The sequence below is a fragment of the Epinephelus lanceolatus genome, chromosome 21, assembly GCF_041903045.1.
Source record: "Epinephelus lanceolatus isolate andai-2023 chromosome 21, ASM4190304v1, whole genome shotgun sequence".
Classification (NCBI taxonomy): domain Eukaryota; kingdom Metazoa; phylum Chordata; class Actinopteri; order Perciformes; family Serranidae; genus Epinephelus; species Epinephelus lanceolatus.
Window position 1 is genome coordinate 30,805,614 of NC_135754.1, and position 22,697 is coordinate 30,828,310.

Below are 22,697 nucleotides of genomic sequence, written 5' to 3' on the forward strand. Positions count from 1 at the left end.
CGACCTGCTCAGACACTGAAGCACAGTTACACAGAGCCAAACATTCCCTGAGTGGTGAAGGCCTTAAAACTCCCCACTTGTTAATTTAAGTAAAGTTCATAAAGTAAAAACTCCCTGAGTCTAAATCTGAAGCAAAACTTCTCTGAATAATGAAACTTTGAAAAAATGAATTTACCTTTCATCAGAACATCTCTCTCTGAGGAGGAATGCTTCTGAAGGTCGAGGATTAATAAATCAAGCAACAGTTGAAAGCTCAGCTCTTGGCCTGACGCTGAATACCAAATATAATTCATATGCTCCACCATCAAACGCTGAAGTAACACCAAGAGTGAAAAACTCCAGAAACTCACACAGAGAGAGCGGAGCTGTTCTCCTGGCTGATAGGACAAGACAGCACCGCTGCTCCACCTCTGTCGGAGCGGATGTTGTAAACCATCACACTGAGCCCTGGAGGTTGTCATTCAATCTCCACACAGGTTGTGTGTGTGTTGTCCCCCCCCGACTGTAACAGCTGGCTCCATCGCTCCCCTTTCACCCTCTGATATGAAACTCTGTATCCGGTCGGACGCTTTACGAGGATGTCGAGCCGTTTCAGGTCTCCCGGCCTTGGCTAAATCCCACAGCCTCCTTTTATGGAGGGAGGACGGCGGCGAGGGGAAGGGGACGCTTGTTTTGTCCCGAGCGCGGTGATGGAATTGTAACCAAATACCAAAACTAGGGGTAAAGGGCGGAAGGGGAGCACATGTTGACTGACAGGTGCGGAGGTGGCCTGCTAAATGGAGCTTATTGGAGGGTTTGGTGATTTGTGCTTAAAGCAGCATATCCACTAAGGCTATAATTGAAACTTAAATCCAGATATTATATGGAGTCAGCGCCACCTAACAAGGGGCGGCGGTGCTCTGTGTGTCAGGTACGCAGCCACTCAGGCACAACTTTAGATGGAGCTTCAAGTGGAAACCAAATGATGACACAGGAGACAGAGTTACAATCATGACGTGTTTATTGTTAGAGAACATTCGCCCCTGTGGTTCGTACAGGTGGAAGATACTCCCGTCGTTTTGGTGCAGGCCAACCGTGTTGAATTAAACCATTATGAAAATGAATGAGGAACCATCGGTGCGTTCGCTGAGCAGCAAAACACAACGAGGCTTTAACTGTCAAGTAACATGAAAGTCAAACAATGAACAGAGTCACAGCTGCTTCAAGAGTCTGTATTTGTCCTATTTTTATACACTGACTGACAAACAGAAATCTTTTCATGACATGGTGTCGTAGAGATGCACCGATCGATCGGATGGCGTCCAGAATCAGCTTCATTGGCGACCAACCGTCTCAGATCTAGCCGATCCTGTACCAATCAAATCTACCAACATGTGCAGTGCGAAGTTTCATGCTGCAAACAGCAACACAGACAGAAACGAACTCTTGTCAGTGTCACCGAAACCCTTTCTTAAAAGTTGAAAATTATTCCCCTGCAGCTGCACATGGTTTGAAAGTGACTGTAAAGGCCTTCACACACTCAGTCCGTTTTCTTCGGATGCATTTTGTTATTCCGTCCTCCTCTATCTGCTGAAAATTCTCAATACTTGACAAAATAAGACATATTTCTTACTGGAGTTTTCTATCTGGCTGTCACCACTCTATCCCTGCCTTTCATTTGGTACCACAGCTGCAAGAAGGGGCGGAGCTATCCTCCACATTCTGTGTGCGGTCCACCTCCTCCTCCTCCTCCTCCTCCTCATCGAATTCATCATCCTGAATATTACCACCTAACCTGCTGAAAGAAAGCAGTCTGAGTTATGAAATGATTCTGTGTCCCACTGCCACATTTTCTTCACTGATTCTCAGTCAAACGTCTCTAAAGGCTCTGACGGATGTGAAAAACGCAGAAAAACGAACCTGTTCCGAAAAGTTTTATGTCGAACAAAAGTTTCGGACACAGTGTGCAAACATGATTGACACAACGTGAGGTCGTATTTATTTTTCTCAGTGCGCAAAGGCCTTTAAGCTAACAAGCAGGCTGGAGTACACCACTCAAATATGTATGAATCACTGCACTGATAAGCAAAGCTAATGCTAATTGTTGCATGTAAGTGGATGGAAGATGCTAACACACTTAGCCTCTTCATCCAGGAGGTATAATTCATTAGAACACAGATATGGGTGGTCTACTCGTGTCTGCTAATTAGATGTTTATTGAAAGTAACTCAAAGACTACAGGGGTAGCTACAGGGGCGTCCTAGTGGGGGGACTGATTTTTCAAGGGGGGGCCTTGAAAAGCCTGACACAAAAACTTTGGTTTTGTTTGCATTTTTTTAATTCTAAGTAATTAGTCCCATAATTAAACCAAAATTGGCTAAATAAATGGTTGAAAGACTGAACTAGTGGAAGCTCTTTGAGGCCCCTCTCACCCCGTGAAGGCGCAGAATGGTTTAGTCCACCCCTGCACTAGGATTTGTCTCTAAACGCAGCAAGAGCCAAGTGAGTGACTGCTGCTGAAGCACACCGCCAAGTCCTTTCCCCAGAAAAGGTAATCTGCATATGCATAGGGCCCTGAATCTGGTGCTACGCCCCTGGCTGCTTGATACTAAGCTTTGAAGTGTCACATAGAAAAGCTAATGCTAACCGTTTCATGCAAGTGGACTGAAAATGCTAGAACGGTTAGCACAATATTCCAGAAGGCAATTTGCGTCTCAAGGATAGCGTCCTTATCTGCCTTACTGCCTCTGATTGGCTTACCTTGACACTCTCAACATAATCCGAACCAATCCAACCAACAAAGGCAACAAGTACTAGCCAACCAGAGGGACAGTAGGGTGGGTCACACCTTCACTAGCCTAGAGGAGGCAGATTTGTTCCTGTGAGGTATAGTTTGAGTGGTCTAACCTTGTTAGCTAGTTAGCTTTCTCACCAGGTTGGGCTCTTTGACAGATTTGGTGGTTTATTCCGCAGCAGCAACATGTTTTAACGCTAGTGGTTAAATGAATCTAAAGTGGTATTGTTAGTTGAGCTGAAGGGGAGCTGTCATTCAAGTGTGATCTGGTCACGCCCCCACAATCCTGAGAAATGGTCTGAGCAGCTAAATGAGCAGCTTTCGAACGAGGTTGTAAACTTTTATTTTCACTTAGCTTTCTGTGGATGCTTGATGAGACACTCATCTTTGATATTATAAAAGCTTTTTCACTATTTCAAGTTTCCTGGTGCTTTAAAGAAAAGGTCTAAACATGTCTGTGTGCGCTGTCACAGCTCTGAGAAAGGAAGAAAATCAGAATTGGCTAATAAAACTGCGATGGGTGCATCTCTAGACGTCCTCATGTCCTTTATATATATATGTTCTTCTTCTAATGTGCATTTGTACAATGCAGTAATCTGCAGACAGTGATCCCTGTGTGGATCCATAGGAGCGATTTACACTGTACAGGATAATTAACATCAGTCATGTACAACATGGAGAGGAGCTGCTATATAAATAAATACAGAATATATACAGTACACACACACTGAAATGATTACACCCTGATGTCATAATGCAGTGTGTTTTCTGTAAATCAGTTATTTTGATCCAAATCATTTCCAGCTCATTTCCTGATCCGCAGCGAGCGACAACTGACTTCACTCACAGATAAAACAATGTGTCGGTCACACAGACACCTCCGACACAAGCAGTGGTTAAAGGAGACACTGAGGGAGTGTCTCAGGTAAAATAAAGCTCTCAGAGGTCTGTGACACGAGCTAGCTTTGCGGTGCGAGTGGTGACGCCGCCGGAGGTAGAGCTGCTTCCTCCTGGACTCTGCGAGGCTTCTTGCAGAGCAGCAGCAGCAGCAGCAGCATGGGCAGGTGCCACAGGCTGCAGAAGAACAGCTTGCGGGCACTGCTGCGGTCACCCTTGTGGTAGAAGCGGATGGCCAGGTAGCTGATGTACAGGTTGATGGGTAGGGAGATGACAGGGAAGGTCCAGGTGGTGACGTCCAGCACGGGCGCTACGGTCGAGAGGCTGATCAAGCCCACGCTGTGGCGCAGGGCCACACGCTTGCACATGCCGGGGTGGGTGACGGACATCATGCGGTAGCCACCGCGGGAGTAGTCTTCCCTTAAGTTCCAGCTGAGGGCGTTGAAGTGGGGGAACTGCCAGCTGTACAGGAAGCCGCCCATCAACAGAGCACCTAAGGGGGTAAACAGAGGGAGAGATTAGGGGAGAGTCTGAGGGACTCTTATTTCATGAACATGCCAAATACTAGGCCAAGTGCTGAAATAAAAGTTGTGTTCTGTATTCGGGATGTTTATAGGCGTCAGTTTACCTTTCTGATAACTTCATCCCAGCACAACTCATACAGGTTTAGACAAGCTCAATAATTGGTATTTGTGACGATATGTTTATATGCAATTCAAAGGTATTGCCTCATTTTAATTTTTTTGCACATGTCTGGATTTGGTTTACTTATGATGCATTGGGGCGGAGCTGTTTGGCAGGCTGTAACGTACAAGGGTCGAGGCAGCTCTGGACAGGTGTACGTGTTCAGTCGCAGCCTTGCTTTCGACGACATCAAGCTCTCTAACACAGTGGTTAACATTTTAACGGGTCTGGCTGGTTGCTCCAAATGCTTCTTTGATCAATTTATATTTAGATATTCCGAGTGTTATATTTTAGAAAACAAAATAGGGGGAACACAAATCCTTTTCCATACTTATCCAGACAAGAAACTTATTAAGATCAAATTCCATACTGAGTAGAAACCCTGTACTGATTATTATCTCAACATAGCTAGCACTAAATGTTGCTGACTTTATTCACAGGTTCCTTTTTGTCTCGGGGCAGCTGTTCCCAGCACTATTACACTGTTTAGTAATAATCAGTGTCACATTTGATACGTTAAATGAGTCAAACCAGAAGAACAAGCGTTCAGAGTGACAGGAAGCCGTGACACCATCCCCCACCTCCGCCCCAACACTTTGTTTTTCAGTGACGGTGTCTTGTGTGAGGGCGACAAACAGACCTGTGTGACTGTCGTGTTCACTGTAAGTACTAATCAGAGTGAGTCAGCACAACAAGCAGCAGAAGATTCCACATCAGAGAGCAGCGACGCAGGTTTGCTTTTGTGTTGCTTTTAGTAAACATGTGAAATCCTGTCTGAACACAGCAAGAGGCTTTGGTTTGATGGTGAGCTTTGCTCTGAGAGAACATTGGCTATATGAATATATTTACTGTAATCATTAGGTCTAATCATTTGATAACACACGGTTCACTCAAAGGGCAGGTTCGTCTCACAGGTTGTTTTTAGGATGAGTTACCATGGAATCAATGGGCCCTGAATGGAAAAGAACTGTTTTCATTTTACAGATGAAAAGCCAATACATTCATTAAGCATTATGTTCAAAGAGCTATCTAAATATTTGGAGCGTAAATATAAACTTGTGTGAGCACCTCTCAGAGATAACTACAGCAGCATGATAAAACACATTCATACAGTTGCCATAACAGAGCACTTAATGTGTCCACCAAACAAGCTGAATAAGCCCCCCTCGGTCTCCGTCTCCTCGCTAACTTGATGTTACATTCATCTGGCAGACGCTTTTGTCCGAAGCGACTTACAATAAGTGCATTCAGAATGCGCAGGAACGAGGAACAAGAGCACCAACAGCTCCGCAGGGATTCAGGCCGTATGTAAATAAAGCTTTATGTGGTGTGAGATCAGGCCTGGTCAGAGAGGTCCTGATGAACTCAGTGGAGAACAACAACCCAGCCAGCTCTCAAATAAGTATTGGTGCAGGAACACAGCTTTGTGATTTAACTGGGGCTGCAACTATCAATTATTTTTAATCTCAACTGATCGTTTAGTCTATGAAATGATTTCAAATTGTTTTGTCCAAAACCAAACGATTAGGAGGAATATTGAATTAAATATTTATAAATGTCTCTACCAAAAAATAAAAAGCAAAATACTACCGCAAACTAGGGAGACAAATATGGCAATGTGAACTTTATTAACTTTACGTATGGCAACAGCTCTTACACAGTGTGCAGACTGGAGATAGCAGGGCTGTTCAGTAACACACTGAGGTTGTGGCACATTTAAAAGGTGAGAGAAGGGACACCTAAAGGCCCTGACCGACCAAACTGACGGTCAGCCGCTGGTTCAAGTTGGCATTTTCAATTGACGTTGGTGAAGCCCAGCGGTGAATGAAATCACTCCAATAAGCAGTTTAGCTCACGAGAAGGGAAACGGAAGTGAGGAAAGTAAACAAAGAGCTACAGTCAAGAGGGAGGGAGACCAAAACAAACTTGTTACATAAACTAAGATTATTTTTCTTTAGCAACTGAGCTCTTTATGGTTTGTGTTGTTGTTCACTGGCGCACAGTAAATACTGCTCTGCTCTTTCAACGCTGGATTGTGTTGGTAATATGCTAACTGGCTAACTAGCGTCAAGGCAGTCTTCAGGTTTCCCTTTTTGAATGACGATTACAGACTACTGCCATCTGCTGGTGTGGAGAGTAACTTCCTTCATGCAGGCGCAGAATGTATGTGCTTGTTGGCTGTCGGTTGAAATCTTAATGGTGTGTTCATGTGCAACTTTCTGGCCAACACATTGTGACATGAGGGGATGCAGCAGGGGCTTTTGTTGCTGCTAGCTCTCTGAAGTCGCTTTGGTGTGTCTGGGCCTTAAGATCACACAGTTTATGATAGAAATACTGTCGTTGAATAGGGCTGCAATGAATGATTACTTTAGCATCACTTATATCATAATATCTGTCAAAGTAATTGTGATGTGATTTTTTTTGTTGCATATAATGCAATCCTAGTCTGAGTGTGCAGTGGGATGCTGCCTGAATGTGGTGATGAGAAGGACTCGCCTTCCAGTTTGTTTTTATCTTGCTCTACTAGTCGACACATTCAGGTGATGTCGTGGTACATTAAATGTTTTAAGTGCTCGAAAAAGTTAAATGTTTATCGCTAGTGCTCGATAAATGACTCTGAGTTGAGGATGGCTTTCAACTGGTAATTTTCCCTAAACCAACCTGACATATACTGGTATAGATGTACGTCCTCGTATCTCAGCTGCTGATTCGTACCTTGATCCAGACAACCTGTTGCAGCCGTCCAGCCCATGACGGGAGGTATCGCACCCACCACTGCTCCCACCCAGGTGTTGGTGATGCTGAGCCTCTTGAGCGGCGTGTAGCAACAGGTGTAGAGGAAGATGTTGAGGGCGCCCAGGAAGCCGGTCAAGGGGTTCACCGCCAGCGTGAGCAGAGCAACACCTGGAATCCCACAGGCCAGCGCAAAGGACACTGCATGGAGGGGACTGATGAAAGGAAGTGGCAGACAAGACAGAGAAACAGACGGAGACAATATGAGAATCAGATAAATCAGTGAGAGAAAGAAAAATATACAAAGGCCAGTTTAAAAGATGAGTTCTTTAAATAAAAGGCGAGTTACAATACACAATTTAGGCACAGACAAAAGCCCGTCACCGCCACGGGAACTATGGGATGATAAACTTTTGTTGGCTTATGCAGACACTAGATAAGGCAATGATAACCCCCCCCCCCCCCACACACACACACACACACACACACACACACACACACAGACAGACCCATGGGGGCCACACACTAACAGTGAGCAGCCGTGCATGGCTGAGTCTCAAAACGGGAGGCTTAGAGGAAGCTCATCTGATAAGAGTTTGTCAGGGATAAAAGTAGCCCTGCAAGATGAAGAGCATGTGCACACGCCGGAGATCAAAACTCGCTGGAGAAAACCACTGCAGCTCAGGCTTTTAGCTGGATGAAGACTTCCTCCTCCTCCTCCTCCCCTCATCTTTTATTGAAAGCAGCGATGCCAAGGTCTGGTTCAAATTCACCAGTAAATGCTCCATAAATTAAAGAGAGGGTAGATTAAAATCTTGACCAAACGCAGGCCTTTTCTTCAAAAAGCAAACAGGGCTTTTATTTTGGTGGTGTGGCTGAGCAGGGAGATGGCTGCATTAATGTGATTAGTGGTGTTATGTCTGTTTTATGTGGGCTGAGGTGGGGCCATGCAGGCTGGCTACGGGCTGTCGACAGTCTGACTGTGGGCTGGCTCAGCGGGGGTCAGGGGAGGGAGTGCGTCACACGGCCTGAGGTGCGTTTGCTGTCCTCCGCTTACAGTCTGACACGGCCGCAGTCATAACGTCAGGTGGGTAAAGTCAATACACAAAACCAAAAGATGTGGCTCGCTGGTCAGACCACAATCAAGGCCAGGGATCCGAATGTAAAACACCAGGGATTTAGCCATTACGTTAAAGAAACAGGATGATTCTACTTAAAAACTTAGTTACCTGTTAAATATTCAAGTGGTCAGAGAGGGAAAAGAAAACTGTGGAAAACTGTGTGTGAGCTTTGCCAACATCACCGTGGCTTCAGGGACGGATCTAAAACTGGGAACAGACTACAGATTACTGAAACCTACAAAGACTAGACATCGCACACATTTGGACTATTTTACAAACACACAGATATTCTGTCGTATTGACAGCCAGAAAGGAGCACAAACATTCTGAGAACACCCTGACAAGACACAGAAAGAGACAAGAGTTCGCCTCGCTATTTTATGATGCAATTTGTGCAGAAAAAGCAAAGAAACCAAAGAAAAATGCTACACTTACGCTCCTTTCACTCATGAACTACAAACCTGATATTATCTAGACATTACCCGGAGGAGCTGTATGTACGAATGCAAACGTCTGAATCATTTGGATCAGACATTAAACAAACTTTACTCTGCCAGCTCCCTAGTAAAAAGTCTGTGTAAGGTTCAAATGAGCCTATGTGTGAAAAGAGCAGGTAACTCATTTTTGGCATCTGCACCTCCGACGGTAAACCCATTGAAAGACTGTCCTCATACAAGTACTTAGGTTTATGGATAGATGAGAAGCTTTCATTTAATGTACCTACTGCTGCTCCAGCTGGAAAGCTTAAACTGAAGATTGGCTTTTATTTTAGAGATACGTCCTTTTTACTTTCAGTGCTAAGAGGTGACATATTACATGTAGCCTCCTCCATTTTACGTAGCCTTGATTTAGTATACATCTCTACGTTTTATTACAAATGCAAAGTCACTTACTCATCACTGCATTCTTTATGATTTGGTGAGTTGGACGTCACTGACCACTCACAGACAACAGCATTGGTATATTTTTTTATCTATAAAGCAATACTGGGCAAACTTCCAGCCTACCTCTGCACCCTTCTGTGTGTGAGCTCTGTCGTCTCCAGTTTGTGTTTGTAAAGTTTCATGAGGCTGTGACTGTCCTTGAGGTCACAATAGATAATTTTATACAGTGATGTCTGTTTAAAAAAAAATGGTCTCACTACAATAAAATGTCTACTGTGGGGGATGACATCATCGTACATGAATAAAATTGGTCTCATTGAATCCACAAGAGTCTCAGCTTTTTAGTCATATCAATTTATGCAATTCCAAGGCTGTTTAAGGACCTCAGTAGGCAGAAATTCTAGATTATATTCACTCTAGCCAAAGAACTATGCCCATAACAGCCGCTAAAAGATGGTAATGTCAGCTGAGGACGCCATTGTCCTCTTCCTGAGTGGAAGGGGTTAAAAAAATCAAAGACCATCCCCTGATGAAGTCTGCTTGATGAGACTAAAAGTGATCTTTTGTTTTCCTCCTCTTACTCAGCTGAAAGCTACTCAGCATCACCACATGTGGAAGCCTCAAACTCTGCAAAACCACTACAAAGGACGAGGGACTGTCATCCACATTTCACAGAGGAACAATAAAAGGTGGGAAAGATGATACACCATTGTAGTCCCGACATGAGATGACTAACTATTTCCGATGCTCCCATCACACTGGCAAGACAGACGCCTGCAGTAAGACAGATGTAAAGGGGGAACGTCGTTTGGCATATACAAAGCCTGGTCCTGAAGATAACATAGAGAATGTGTAAAATGTGGACCTGTGATGGCTTGTTTGACAGGACAGTGCAGCCTCCCATCTGCTCGCCATCTCTACACAAGGTTGGATGTATGAGAGAGAAGAGGGGAGAGACAAAGAGAGGGAGATCTTGTGTTTCTATGAGTCTCGGAGACAGACAGAAACACACACCTACTCTTGTCAGACACAGGCTAAAAGCCAGAGTGAAGAGGCTGTGTTTAGATAGCGAGAGAACATCTTCAATCAATGGCTCAACAGCACGAGAGTCCACTTTTAAACAGCGCGTCAGCGGAGAATTCCTGAAACTTGGATGAGATAGCTGCAGGTCAAGGTCCAATTATTGTACTAACAGGCTGTTTCAGTCGTAAAGTGCCTGTGTTGCTGGTGAATCGTACTGCTGAGGAAGGCGTTTTGTCCTCGAGTCAACAGGTTGTTTGCTTTTGTTCCTCAAGAATAAAAATGAAAGGAGAGACAGATCGCTTTTCCTGTAAGACTGAAATGCAAAAGGAGGCAGTTTCCTGGCACTGACAATGAGAACGGAGTTCATGGTTCATGGTTTATGCATCAGTGAGTATCTGCTGCTTAGCGGTGGCAGTCTCCCAAAGGGGCAGGTAGAGACGGGCATATCCAGTCACTGAGTCAGATTTGTGGGAGCGTGGCGATGCATGCAATTCACCAAGCACCAATGCAGAGGTTATCTCACATCTAAACATCGAAGGTAGCAAAGTAAGAGTGGTTCGGTAAACTACACCCTAACCTCAACCCCGCTCCTTCCCAACCTGGTAACACGCTCATATTACACCTGTGCAGCAGAGGGCTGTCAGTGCTGGCATGCGTTTCTGTTACTGGCAGCTACGTTCTGTGGCTGCTGCTGCTCTACACACACACCTCCCAGTCTGCTTCAGCACCATGATAACTCAGGAGCTGAAGGGTGTAAATCAATACAGGATGTGTGCTTAGTGCTACTGTTTTATTTAAGGTGTGGCCATTATAATATTGCCTGCAAATACACACATGCTTTGACATCACAGGGTCATGTTTCACCTCACCAAGATAAGGATAAGGTCAGTGAGCAGGAGAGCAGCAGCACACTTTGACATTCGTCCACTGTGAGTGGTACAAAAGGCAGCTTGGGAGGCTCAGTAGCTGTCATGTACTGGCGCTGCCGCCATACTGAAGTGAGCTCCTGCTGAGCTGTCGAAGACTCTCTGCTCCTGTCCACTCTCCAGTCACTCTTCACTGTCTTTAAAGTAAGAAAAAGTGCAGACAGGGCTGCTTTGCCCAATCTTCAACCGGTAAATAAACACAAAGCCAGGTACCTCGTATTGATGAATGGGTTGACCTGATTTTGTCTGAGTAAGTACTAGAAACATACTGTGGTGTGATCACACTGTCTCTACATGTATGTCTTGATCTTTACATCCTTGTTGGCACAATCTATGTATCTTATTTATTCTCTATCCTTATTTTATGGTATGGTTTTTTAATTATTTTATATTATTTTATTATTTGTAAAAGTTGGTTGTGGGTTTTGTTTATATATGTTCATATTGCTTTTATAAACCAATAAAGAGAAAAAACAAAACAACACAAAGGCAGAAAACTGTACCTGATCTGTCCTCTGACGAGTGGACGGTTCTTTGTGCGGTTCATGTTGGAGTCGAAGGGCACCTCAAAGTACTGTGGAGACAGAAGAAGAAGAAATACAGGCCGGTTAATGCAGGAGACACACACAAACACATCCATCTTCTTTGGATGTTTAACTGCAGCTGTAGTACATCGGTCATGAAAACCGATACTTGAGTTACCAAGTCAACGGCAAAATTCTGATGGTACTTGTTTTTCTAGGCAGTTCCTCTGGATCTACCAGGGCAGCAAATACACCTAGAAGTGTTTTAGTCTGCCATTAAATGCCAAAGGAAGAAGAAGATATACCCGAGGGGAAATTCAACTGTTTCACTCCATTGTCATGTACACACACGCCTGAAATACACACACACATGCACAAACCTATAAAGGACCTATAGGCTACAGTATATACATTAAATGGGGGGATGTCGGGGTGGGGTGCCCCAGGCAGTTGGAGGCTTGGCACCTTCCTCAAGGGTACCTTGGCAGTGTCCAGGAGATGAACTGGCACCTCTCCAGCTACTGGAGAAATATGTTGATATACTGTAGGCTATACATTCATGTTTCCTCGCCCACTTGTCTCTCGAACACATAAAGATTAGTACTTTGGGTTCAAGGCGGATCTTTGGGGGTTATTAATACAATTTTAATTAAATTAAATCTAAATGCTTTTAATAAAGAAGTGTGTGTTCAGGTACATGGCCTTATTGATTTGTTTTTACTGTACTATCAAATTGGGAGTGGAGAAACGTGGAATTTCACTGGTATTGGTATCAATTATCATGACATGCTGAGTCTATAATGTTGCTGAAATTTTGCTTCGAAGTTTTTTTAACTCCTACAACTCCTACACTGCAGGAAAAAAAAAGCACAGATGTGGTTTGGTTCATGTTGTCGAGGTGCAAATGTTGGGCCGAGATACAATAAAGCCGACAAAGAAAGATTTATAGTGGAATCATTCTGCAGATGCACACAAACAAAGGTGTGGATGGAAAGATACAGCCACTGTGATATACTGTATATTTCTCTCCGCCTACAGGCTGTCCAATGTCGGTCATGTCAACGTTCACAGAAATGTAAATCAACATGGCAACTTCAGAATACCACCATGTATGCCTCTGAGTGTTTCTGTGCAACATCTGGAGAGAAACAATGTGAGGCATGGTCATAGCAAATCTCTGGACCAAATGCTCACCCTGCACTTGGAGAAAATAGACTGGAGGTGGAAGGTGGAGGCAGTGAGCTGTTGGGTGGGAGGTGGTGGTGGTGGAGGGTGGGGGGTGTTCTGGGATACAAGTATGTGAAAAACTACTTATACTCCTGTTTTATGATCTGCTCTGGAGGAGTATGCTTCAAAGTGCTCCCATGAGATTGGCAATGTGTGACTAAAATGCAAACACATGGGGTGCTTAAACGCAGGAACTGGCTAATCTGTGTGTGTGTGTGTGTGTGTGTGTGTGTGTGTGTGTGTGTGTGTGTGTGTGTGTAAGCGAGCACGTTACATGTGTGTATTTGCTTGCCTGCATAAGAGCCTTCAACTAATGAAGAAAACAGATAAAGCACTTAGACTACAGAATATGGAGATCCATCTTTCCTGATATATGGTTCACATAAAATATCTAATAAACAGATAATCCACTTTTCTCTTCTTAAACCTCGGTTCCCAGATTTACTGCACTCATGACATTGGAAAGCCACCATATTATTAAAAAACTCCTGGTGGAAGGCATAGCGTTTCATATCGTATGGAGGAGCATTAGGGAGCGGGCTGCACCATTAAGGGCTGAAGCACAACATATCTCACAATGCTCGACTCAGACGTGGAATTAAGATTCAAATACAAATGAACAACGTGAGATGTATAAAATGACCATGTCGCCAACATTGAGTATAAACTGTTGCTTCATTTCTTAAAGCCACTGGCATCAGACTCGATTTGGCAATTTGGTTTTCTCCCTCTCAGAGACACAAAAATAAGACCCACAACATGATACGTCACATGCACTCTGCTGCCCATCCAGACAACTCTCTCCAGAGTAATACTGTGTGAGCAGGTGAGGTGTGTACTTCTGTACCTGCAGGGGCTCCAGACCGTGACTATTTAAATGCATTTTGCAACCATGGAACACCAGTGCTACTTGAAAATGTTATTAATATGTAAACTGAAGTGTTGTTGGTGTTTGTTTGAAGTGTTTGTTTCCAGCTCACAGTGAACAAATCCTCATGTTTAACGCCGCCACTGTAACGCTTTACCATTCTGCTAACTGTTGACCGAAGCTTCTAGTTCACAGCAAAAACTTGAACAACTTCCTCCCCGAGATGAGCCAGGTCCTTCAGAATCAAAGCACCAATGGTTTAAATTTATTCTATGATAACAGTAGTTTATTTAACTTTATTATTTCAGTGTTTTATTTACCTTTATAATAACAGTACTTTAATCTATTATAACAATATTTTCATTAACTTTATTGCAACAATATTTTATTTGCTTAACTCTATTGTAACAGTACATTATTTAACTTTACTTTATCTGTGCTTTATTTAACCTTATTGTAACAGTATTTAACTTTATAGGAACAATACTTTATTAAACATAATTGTAACAGTACTTTGTCTGGCTTTATTAGAACAGTATTTTAATTAATATTATTAGAGCAGTGCTTTATTTAATTTTGTTGTCACAATACTTTAATCTATTTAAAGAATATTTTAATTAATTTTTATTTAACAGTGCCTTAATAAACTTCATTAGAACGGTATTTTATTTATCTTTATGACAACAGTGCCATTTAATTTCATTAGAACAATGTTTTATTTAACCTTATTAGAACAGTACTTTATTAAACTTAATTGTAAGAGTACTTTATCTGACTTTAGTAGAACAGTACTTTAATTTATTTTAACAGTTCCTTATTTAACTTTGTTAGAACAGTAGTTGAAATTTATTATAACAGTACTTTAATGAACTTTATTAGAAAGGTACTTTATTTAACTTAATTGCAAATGCAGTTAGTATTTTAGTATCTACAGTAGTTTAGAGGAGATTTCAAAATACTGAGATAAATATTGTACATCACAATATAGCCTAAAAATATTGTGTATTATTTACAGACCATATCGCCCAGCCTCCTCCAGAATGACTGCAGAGATGCCGACCCTGAGTCTCTGTTTCAGCTGTTAGGTTGTCAGTCTTTGCATGACGTGTTACCCTGGTTTGCATGAGTCTGTCTCCTCAGGATTCCTGGCCAGAAATTTATCATAGCGCCCCCGTACAGCTAATGTTGAGTCACAGTAAAGTTATGCTGTTTTGTCCTATTTTGAAGCTAAAAATCTGCACCAGTAACAAGAGTAAAAGAGCCTTTAATAGTCATGTCTACAACAATCAGAAAAGTTGGTGAACATCTCCTTATTTGGCTCCAGCTGCTGCTGAAATTGCAGTGGCACTAAAATCCCTCAAGCTCCTAAAGACACTTAAATTAGCAGTGAAATACACTCTCTCCATACGGTCCAAAGAAAATCTCCTGCTCCCCTTCCCGGCTTTGGTTCAGTTGTAGTGAAACACTTGCTAACCGGGTCTGACTGGACTGAGCCAGGCTAATGGACAGCTGTGTACACGGCTGTGGGACCCCAAGGCCCGGGCTGAGGTGTTAATTCTATTTCCTGGGTCAGGAAATGCGTCAGGAGGTCAGGGGCCGCATGAGAGAGAAATGCACTTTGTGGCCAGGCCAGAGCAGAGCGGTGCTGAACCAGGCCTCGGGCAGGCCCGGGGCCAAGCTCACTGCAACACTGCTCACGTAAAAAGGATCCACTTAGTTTCCAATAACATCATCCCACATGTAAAAGGAAAAAGCCCCTGATACTGAGCATAGCAGCGCATTGATCCCCCACAGGCATATAAGGCACCCGCACAGTAAGTAAGAGACGCAACAAAGAACTCACATAGTATCTAAAAACACAAGTTCTGCAGTGTTGGTTTTGTTTGGACGAACCTGTCGCGTGTGTGTACGGATGATTTGACGTGAATGTCAGAGTCATTCGGTCCACCCCACTGCGTGTGCTGTTGTCCTTTCAGTTTGTCCAGTTCTGCTCTCGTTCCTCCCTCTCTGCCTTTTAAGTCACTGAGCCTCATCTGGTTCGCATCAGTGGCCCTCTCAGCCCATGTCATTATTTCCGCCCAGCGCTGCCATGTGTTACAGCGAGGGCATTAAAATAATTGGGCCATTTGTGTTTTGTGCGTTTGCAAGTGTGTTGCTACAGGTAGGTCTGAAGGTTTGGTGCAGAGAGCATCAGTTTGAAACTGACAGGTCATCACCTGCACTGAGTCAAAGTAACTTGACTGTGTAATTAGCTGGCATAACATTCAGTGTTTATAGAGTTTAGCAGCAGTCTCAGGCTCCAGCAGGGCTCTTCTGACCATTGTACATTTACAGCACCATTACTTTAGTCTTATAGACCTTTAATCAATTGTTATAAAACAAAATAGGCCTACCCCAAAATTATTCACTTTATATTTAAATGAATTATTGACAGAGGTCAATGAGTGTGGGACTTTCTGTTCAAAGACTCAAGTGATATTTTCCAGAGCGCCTTCATCTGAGACAGTTGGAGAAGCAACAGGAAGCACAAATATCAAAGGAAAATGACCAACTCAACAAAATCTGCAAGTCTACAAAATCAGGCAGGCAAGACACTCTTCGCACTTCTCTGAAACACCCCAGGTGTGGTATGATGGTGTGCGGAGGACAGAACGAAACCAGGTCGAAGCCCTGGTTGTCGAAACAGGGCACAGCTGCTCCCACTGGAACTGTCCCTTCTTGCCACCTTATTATCAAGATGGCACAAAAGATAACAAATCAAGGACCTATTCACCTCCTATCATACCTCACTTTAGTGGATGGTTACACAACAGGTATGGAATTAATATGCAGATGCCCTGCTTCAAAATGAGCCCAAACTTTCCTGTAGATGTCAGTTTCTGAGTCATGAAGACGGCCAGAATGTGTCCTTTAGCAGACGGTAAGGCTTGTTTTTAGTTGAGCTGATTTCCAGAAAACTTGCTGCCCCTACCAGCTGGTTAAAAGGAGCGAGGAGTCAGCGGTCGATGACATGTACAACAATCGTGAATCAGGGCAACCACAAGAGACCCTTAAGCATACAGTCATAAATGTGACACACAAATGATGAGGCTGATTGGTCCAGTAGTGTTGGAGGTTAGCTTCGGACAGACGGATACACACACTCACACATGAACAAAGAGCAGTGGAGGATAAAGGGGCATTTTTGATAGGTGGTACCTTCATCTATAAAGAGGCAGCCGGGGGACTGAACCGGAAGTTATGGAGCGTCTGGCTGCTGCTATCAATTATGAGGATAAACACACGTACACACACACAAAACCATAACTGTAGGGACTATTATCTACCAGATGAGGACGGAAAACAGGCGAGACCAAAGTGAGGAGTACAGGAGAGGGGGTGTGCTGTCGCCAGATCCTCCAAGCTATCAAAGACAGAACGTGATCCTTCGCCAACCACCAGGACTCAATTGATAACAGGCTACAGGCACACACTTCCTATTCTTGTGCAGCAGCTACGGAAGACAAGTTGGCTTTGTGTCATGATATAATTTACAGTGACACATTAGCAGAGGGAGTTTGATGGTGGCCTGTATAATCACTCAACATTATGGAGAATACACAAGACAGAAAACTTGATAACCTTTTCTCTCTGATTGTGCACCAGTCACTCCTTGCGCTCCCCCTATCTGCCTGCAATAACAAAAAATAGGAAGTGCACTGAAGGTCGGAGAGGAACGATACTGTAACTACAAACTGTGCATTTACTGTGTTTACTCAAGAGGCAAGAGTGTGCCCAAACACAGGCACAGGAACGCACACAGCTGAGCAGCTGTATGCCTTTGGCTCACAGGAACATCAGCTGGCCTAAACAGTGCGTCTCTCTCGCTCCACTGAGGGAAACCCAGGTGCACGAGCTAAACCCGACAATAACACCAAGTCATCACTTGTCAGAATGTCACCTGTTTGCACACTGGAGTTGAATGGCAGACTCAAACATCCACAGGGGCGGGGGCGAGGGTGAGGGTTGTGCTCCGATGCATGTGAGCCAAGTCTGCTTAAAAAAAAAAAAAAAAGCACGAGAGCTCTCAAAGCCCCCCTTCAACACCAACTGTGAAGTGTCTCTGATCAACCACTTGACAAACAAGCAGCCAAAGATTTACATAGATTAAGCTTTCCTCAGAAGTCAATTCAACGGCTCTGGCAGACATTCACGATGTTTTGAAGTCAAATGAAAGAAAAGAAATGGAACAAAACAGACAAGACGTGCTGCCCGACTAGTCACAACACAAAAATGCTTGAGTGGCAGATTACAGTTGTTTCAAGGTGTTTCTGCTGTAGACGCTGGACTGCTGCTCAGTCACAGAAATGCTACTGATGTCTCTCGAGTCAAATGAATAGTTTTGGAGCTATGCGAGCAATGCTGTGATTTTACACTGCTTCCCTGAAGAACCTGTTAAACACATCCAAAGTACTTATTAAACTGTTAGCAAGAACCTGCATGTGTGTGTGTGTCTGGGTGGAATGAAGAAACAGGAAAAAAGTCTGAAAATATAGAAGACATAATGGTGAAAGGTCAAGTTACAGAAGAGATGACACAGCAGGAAGATACATTGTTCCAGTGTGGTGGATTTAGAGGGATATATTGGCAGAAATGGATTATAAAATAAAAAAGTTATTTTCTTTAGTGTATAATCACCTGAAAATAAGAATCGTTGTGTGTTTTTGTAAGCTTAGAATGAGCCGTTAACATCTACATAGGGAGCAGGTCCTTGTCCACTGAATCGGCCATGTTTCTACAATAACCCAGAACAGACAGACCAAACACTGGCTCTAGACAGAAACATTCGCAATTTCGCGCCAGCCACAATGGTTTGCAGCCCCTCCGCGACAAGAGCCTCTCAAAAACACACATTTATTTAACGTGGAGCTGCTTTATTCAGTGTTTTTACCTGTTTCAATCACTGGGTCCGTTTGTTTTGGAGAGGAAAAGACCTCTGAGAATAATTTGGCTCCTGGTAAAAACCTCCTGAACAATGAACAATGAAGGAATTCTAACCGGGAGAAGTTTCAGCTGGTTGCAATCTACAATCCTCACCACTAGATGCCACTAAATTCCCCAAAACATTCCTTAATAGAGACCAGTACCAATTTCCACTTCAGTTGATATACTGATGGTCCAGTAATTACAGATAACGCATACTGTGGTTTCTATTTTTCACTGACGGATTCTAATTGGGAGAAGTTTCAGCTGGTTGCAATCCGCAATCTTCACCGCTAAATCCCCTTAAATCTCACAAACTGTTCCTTTAAAGTGTTGAGAATGAAGAGAGGCTGAACGCAGACACTGAGCAAACAGTGTGCATTGTAATTAGGGATAGGTGGTAGGTGGTTTTTAACTGGTATAAATAGTACACCAGTAGAGATGTAATGTGGATTCAGCCTTACGTGTGCAAGTACAGAATGGACTTCAATCGTCACATGACAAAACGCACAACTAGTATGTGAACCTGTGTATCTAAGCTAATAACATAAAGATAGAATGATGCAGGCAGGATCAAATGATAGTGAAGAATAATTTTTCATCAAAAGGCTGCACATGGTTTGATTTCAAAAAGCACAGCATGAAAAACAGCTAGAAACTGAATTTTGGCACTAGGGTGTTTAGAAAAAGCGAAGCGAGGACATCTCCATCACTTCATTTCTGTCACTGAGAAAATAGCAATATTTAGTTCACACTATCTGCAGCGGAGGTGAGAGATAAAAACAGGAGACGTGTCTGCGTCTGGAATGCTGCATACGGACAGCTGGCAGATGTTTCTGGGGTTTCCTCGCCCTCTGTGATCCTTTGATGTGATGAAATGATAGGGGATCGGCTGGTGTGATTAGACATGAAAAGCTCAAATTGTTTGCACAGTTCAGTTCATGAGAGAAGAAATTAAAAAAAGGGGGAAAAAATAACATAACCTCTGCTCCAGACATCTTTCCACAACTGAATAATACACGATTCCATGTCTGCGCAGACATAATATTCCACTATTATTCTGATCATACAACATTCTGGATTTGATATGGGACATGTCAACAGCATATTCAATTTGTAAATTACAAATTAGGCCTTATTTCAAATGTAGCATTTCCTGATTAAGACATGGACAATGCCAATATTATTCTGATTTTAATAGCATTCTTTGGACATGTGTACAGCACATTCAGAATATGTGTCACAATTGGGGTTTTTTTCCCATTGTTTGTGGCACACAGCCTCTTGCTCTGTTCGTTGTCACAGATATAATTGTACACAAACCAACTTGCCAACAGTTTGCAAGACTAGGGTGGGAATGCATGCCCAAAAGAAAAGCCCACATTTCTGGTCGAAAGGAGAAACACACTGACTTTTCAACATTATGAACGACTTGGATCTCAAAAGGTTATTGGTTATGTCCAAATATCGCCAAGCCGACCTTCTCAACAAGGTGGTTTAAAGAGCAACAGACAGTGTCTGTGTGGACATGGTCAAACAAGTTAACCACTGGTGGCAAACTGATGAAAAATAGCGAAATGGCATAAGCGGCTCCAGTCATTCCACTTTTTCATAATTTAATGTGATTAACAAAGTATTTGGAGTGTGCACAGCTCCATGTAAACAGGAATATAAAGCCCCGTTTCCACCAAACACTTTCAGTATGGTACCTTTGGAACCAACAGTAACCCTTCAGACATGGTACCTAGACCCTAGAGTTTCCACCACAAACAGTCCTCTTAAACGTGGGCGGGGTTGTTGTCACTCACTGCTCCGTCCAGCACTCACTGTATTTCCTCCTTTATCAGTCTGCACCTCGTTTATCGTCCACAGAACGAGGCTGCACGCTGACATTTTCAGAACAAAATAAAACAGGCTGCAGTGAGAGTCTCTCTCCATGGGATATTTAAAAATAGCAGGTTTGTGCATTTAGTCCTTCTCAGGCAAGCTCAGGGGTTTAGTGTTGCTGGAGCCCACAGGAACTACGCTCCACGATGCTTTTTTTTTTGAGTGAGGCTTGGGATATAGGCCATTACGGTCGAATTAATACACATAAGCACTTGAAGATCCACTCATTACTTAAAGTGTATGTCATAAAAAAATTAAAGTAATGGTCAAAGTTGTCACAGTGAAATTTAAGGTGTGCTGATGGATTCACGTCGTCACCTCACACATTCAATACATCCTTTCATTTTACAGTTACAGTTTACTAATAAAACTCTCAACAGTATGAACAGTGGTTACATGAGCCTCAAAACCAGACACAACTCAGCCCTGAGCAGAGTGACCGTCCTCTATTGACCAATCAACAGACTGCAGTGTTCACAGCTCCACCTTTTAGTACCAGATCTGTGTGCTAGGTACCCCAACAGAGGGGGGACCAAAAATGGGGATGGTACGGAACGGTTCCATTGGTACCATCCACAACTTTTCACAGTGGAAATAAAAAAATGTGTAGCATGTAAATAGCACAAGTTGAAACTATCCATACTTCTAAACACCAAAACTGCTCCATTCTACTGCTATACAGCAAAGTCTCCTTTCGTTCCTCCGAGGCACCACTATACAGAGTGCAGTACTCTGTCTGGCCGCAGTGTGGATCAAGTCTCCCCTCGCCTCTTCTCCCTTTCTTCACAGTGGTCTGTGTGGAGCTGTTGGCAGCCGTCCAGCTGGCACAGCCTCGCTCCTGATTGATGGTCTGAGTGTGGGACAGTGAAGTGCTAAACTGTCCTTATGTTAATCAGCCAATTAATGCTGAGCAGAGCCACATTGCCTTTGCCCTAATCAGTCCCTTTGCCTGTGAAGATATAGGCAGGATCTGGGAAACTGCAGGGCAGAGGCACGCTATACCGTCTGAGCCCCGACAACAGGGAAGGAGTGGAGGAGCAAAAAAAGAGGAAGCAAGAGAAAATGCTAAAAGTAGAGGATTATTCTTAAAAGCTGCTTTCTTCTACTGCATCTGATCAAAGGAGGCGCTGACAGCTGCTGCTTTGGCAGCATAAACAACATGAAGAAAAGTTTTTGGTGCACAGCTAAAGATAAATGAGCATTGTCTATTTCAGTTTTGTGTAGAAGATCGTCTAAAGCAGCTAACACAGGGGGCCTGGGGGAATATCTGTGCCTCCTGTTTAGAAATGCTGCCATAGTTCATCGTGCCTGCCTTGTGTGTCGGATCATATCACCAGTTTCATCATAAATGCGGCGTCATGACCAGGTCACAGTGCCTCCTAGTGTGAAGGAAGACTCAGGTTACAAGCTGAACTCTTGGTGGATGGCACTGAGGATGGCAGCAAATCTTTGAGATCAAGAGACGCACTCTCACACAGAGATTTCTCGTTACAGGGTCTGTTTATTTAAAGCCACAGAAAGAGCACCTACCACTCATGACCCCAGACTGTGAATTCATAAATTTGCCCCGAGACGGCCATAAGAATGTTACAGAAATTTGGACTTGGAGCCAAATCTTTGAGAGAAATGGCTCAGTATTAATCTTCATTTTCAGAAAGTAGCTTGGCATAATTTGCCACTGAACTAGACACTGGGCCACGCTGGCTGGTACTCCACTGTAAACATATCAACTGTGCAAACACGACAAATTCCTTTGTTGGAGTGCTGGCCAGCCATATCTCCAGTCTGAGCCTGATAAGTTAACGTTCTCACTAATGAGGGCCTTTCTCTCCAGTTCCTGATTACTGTTAACTTTGCACACACTTGACTGCTTTCTATTCAGTCTCTCATGCTGTGGGAAAACATATCAGTGAAAGGTGAATACGTAGAACTAGACTATGTGTGTGTGTGTGTGTGTGTGTGTGTGTGGGTTCACTTGTTTAAAGAGAAATAAACAGTCCTTTCCGCCATCAGTGGGCATTTGCAAATAGCTGTGAGGGTGTGACTGACATGACATCCAGTTTGAAAGGTTCCCAACAGTTTGGGTGCTGTCGAAAAAGAAGGCATGTGCATGACCGTGTATATGTTCGAGAGAATGTGAGTGTTTAGATTTTTCCTCTGCAGCTGTGTCCGACCACAAGGAGACTGA

General features: G+C 43.4%; 1 protein-coding gene across 1 annotated transcript in view; it reads right to left on the bottom strand.

The window, feature by feature from the left end:
- Window positions 1-982: 982 nt before the first annotated feature.
- The window catches only part of cox10 (cytochrome c oxidase assembly factor heme A:farnesyltransferase COX10), a 49,525-nt gene continuing 27,810 nt past the window's right edge, over window positions 983-22,697 (bottom strand). The window contains exons 5-7 of the mRNA XM_033611640.2: window positions 11,545-11,615; window positions 7,070-7,302; window positions 983-4,163 (exon numbers count right to left, since the gene is read on the bottom strand). Of these exons, the coding sequence (XP_033467531.2) occupies window positions 3,733-4,163; window positions 7,070-7,302; window positions 11,545-11,615 (735 nt within the window). The 3' untranslated portion in view covers window positions 983-3,732. The remainder of the gene's footprint in view (window positions 4,164-7,069; window positions 7,303-11,544; window positions 11,616-22,697) is intronic.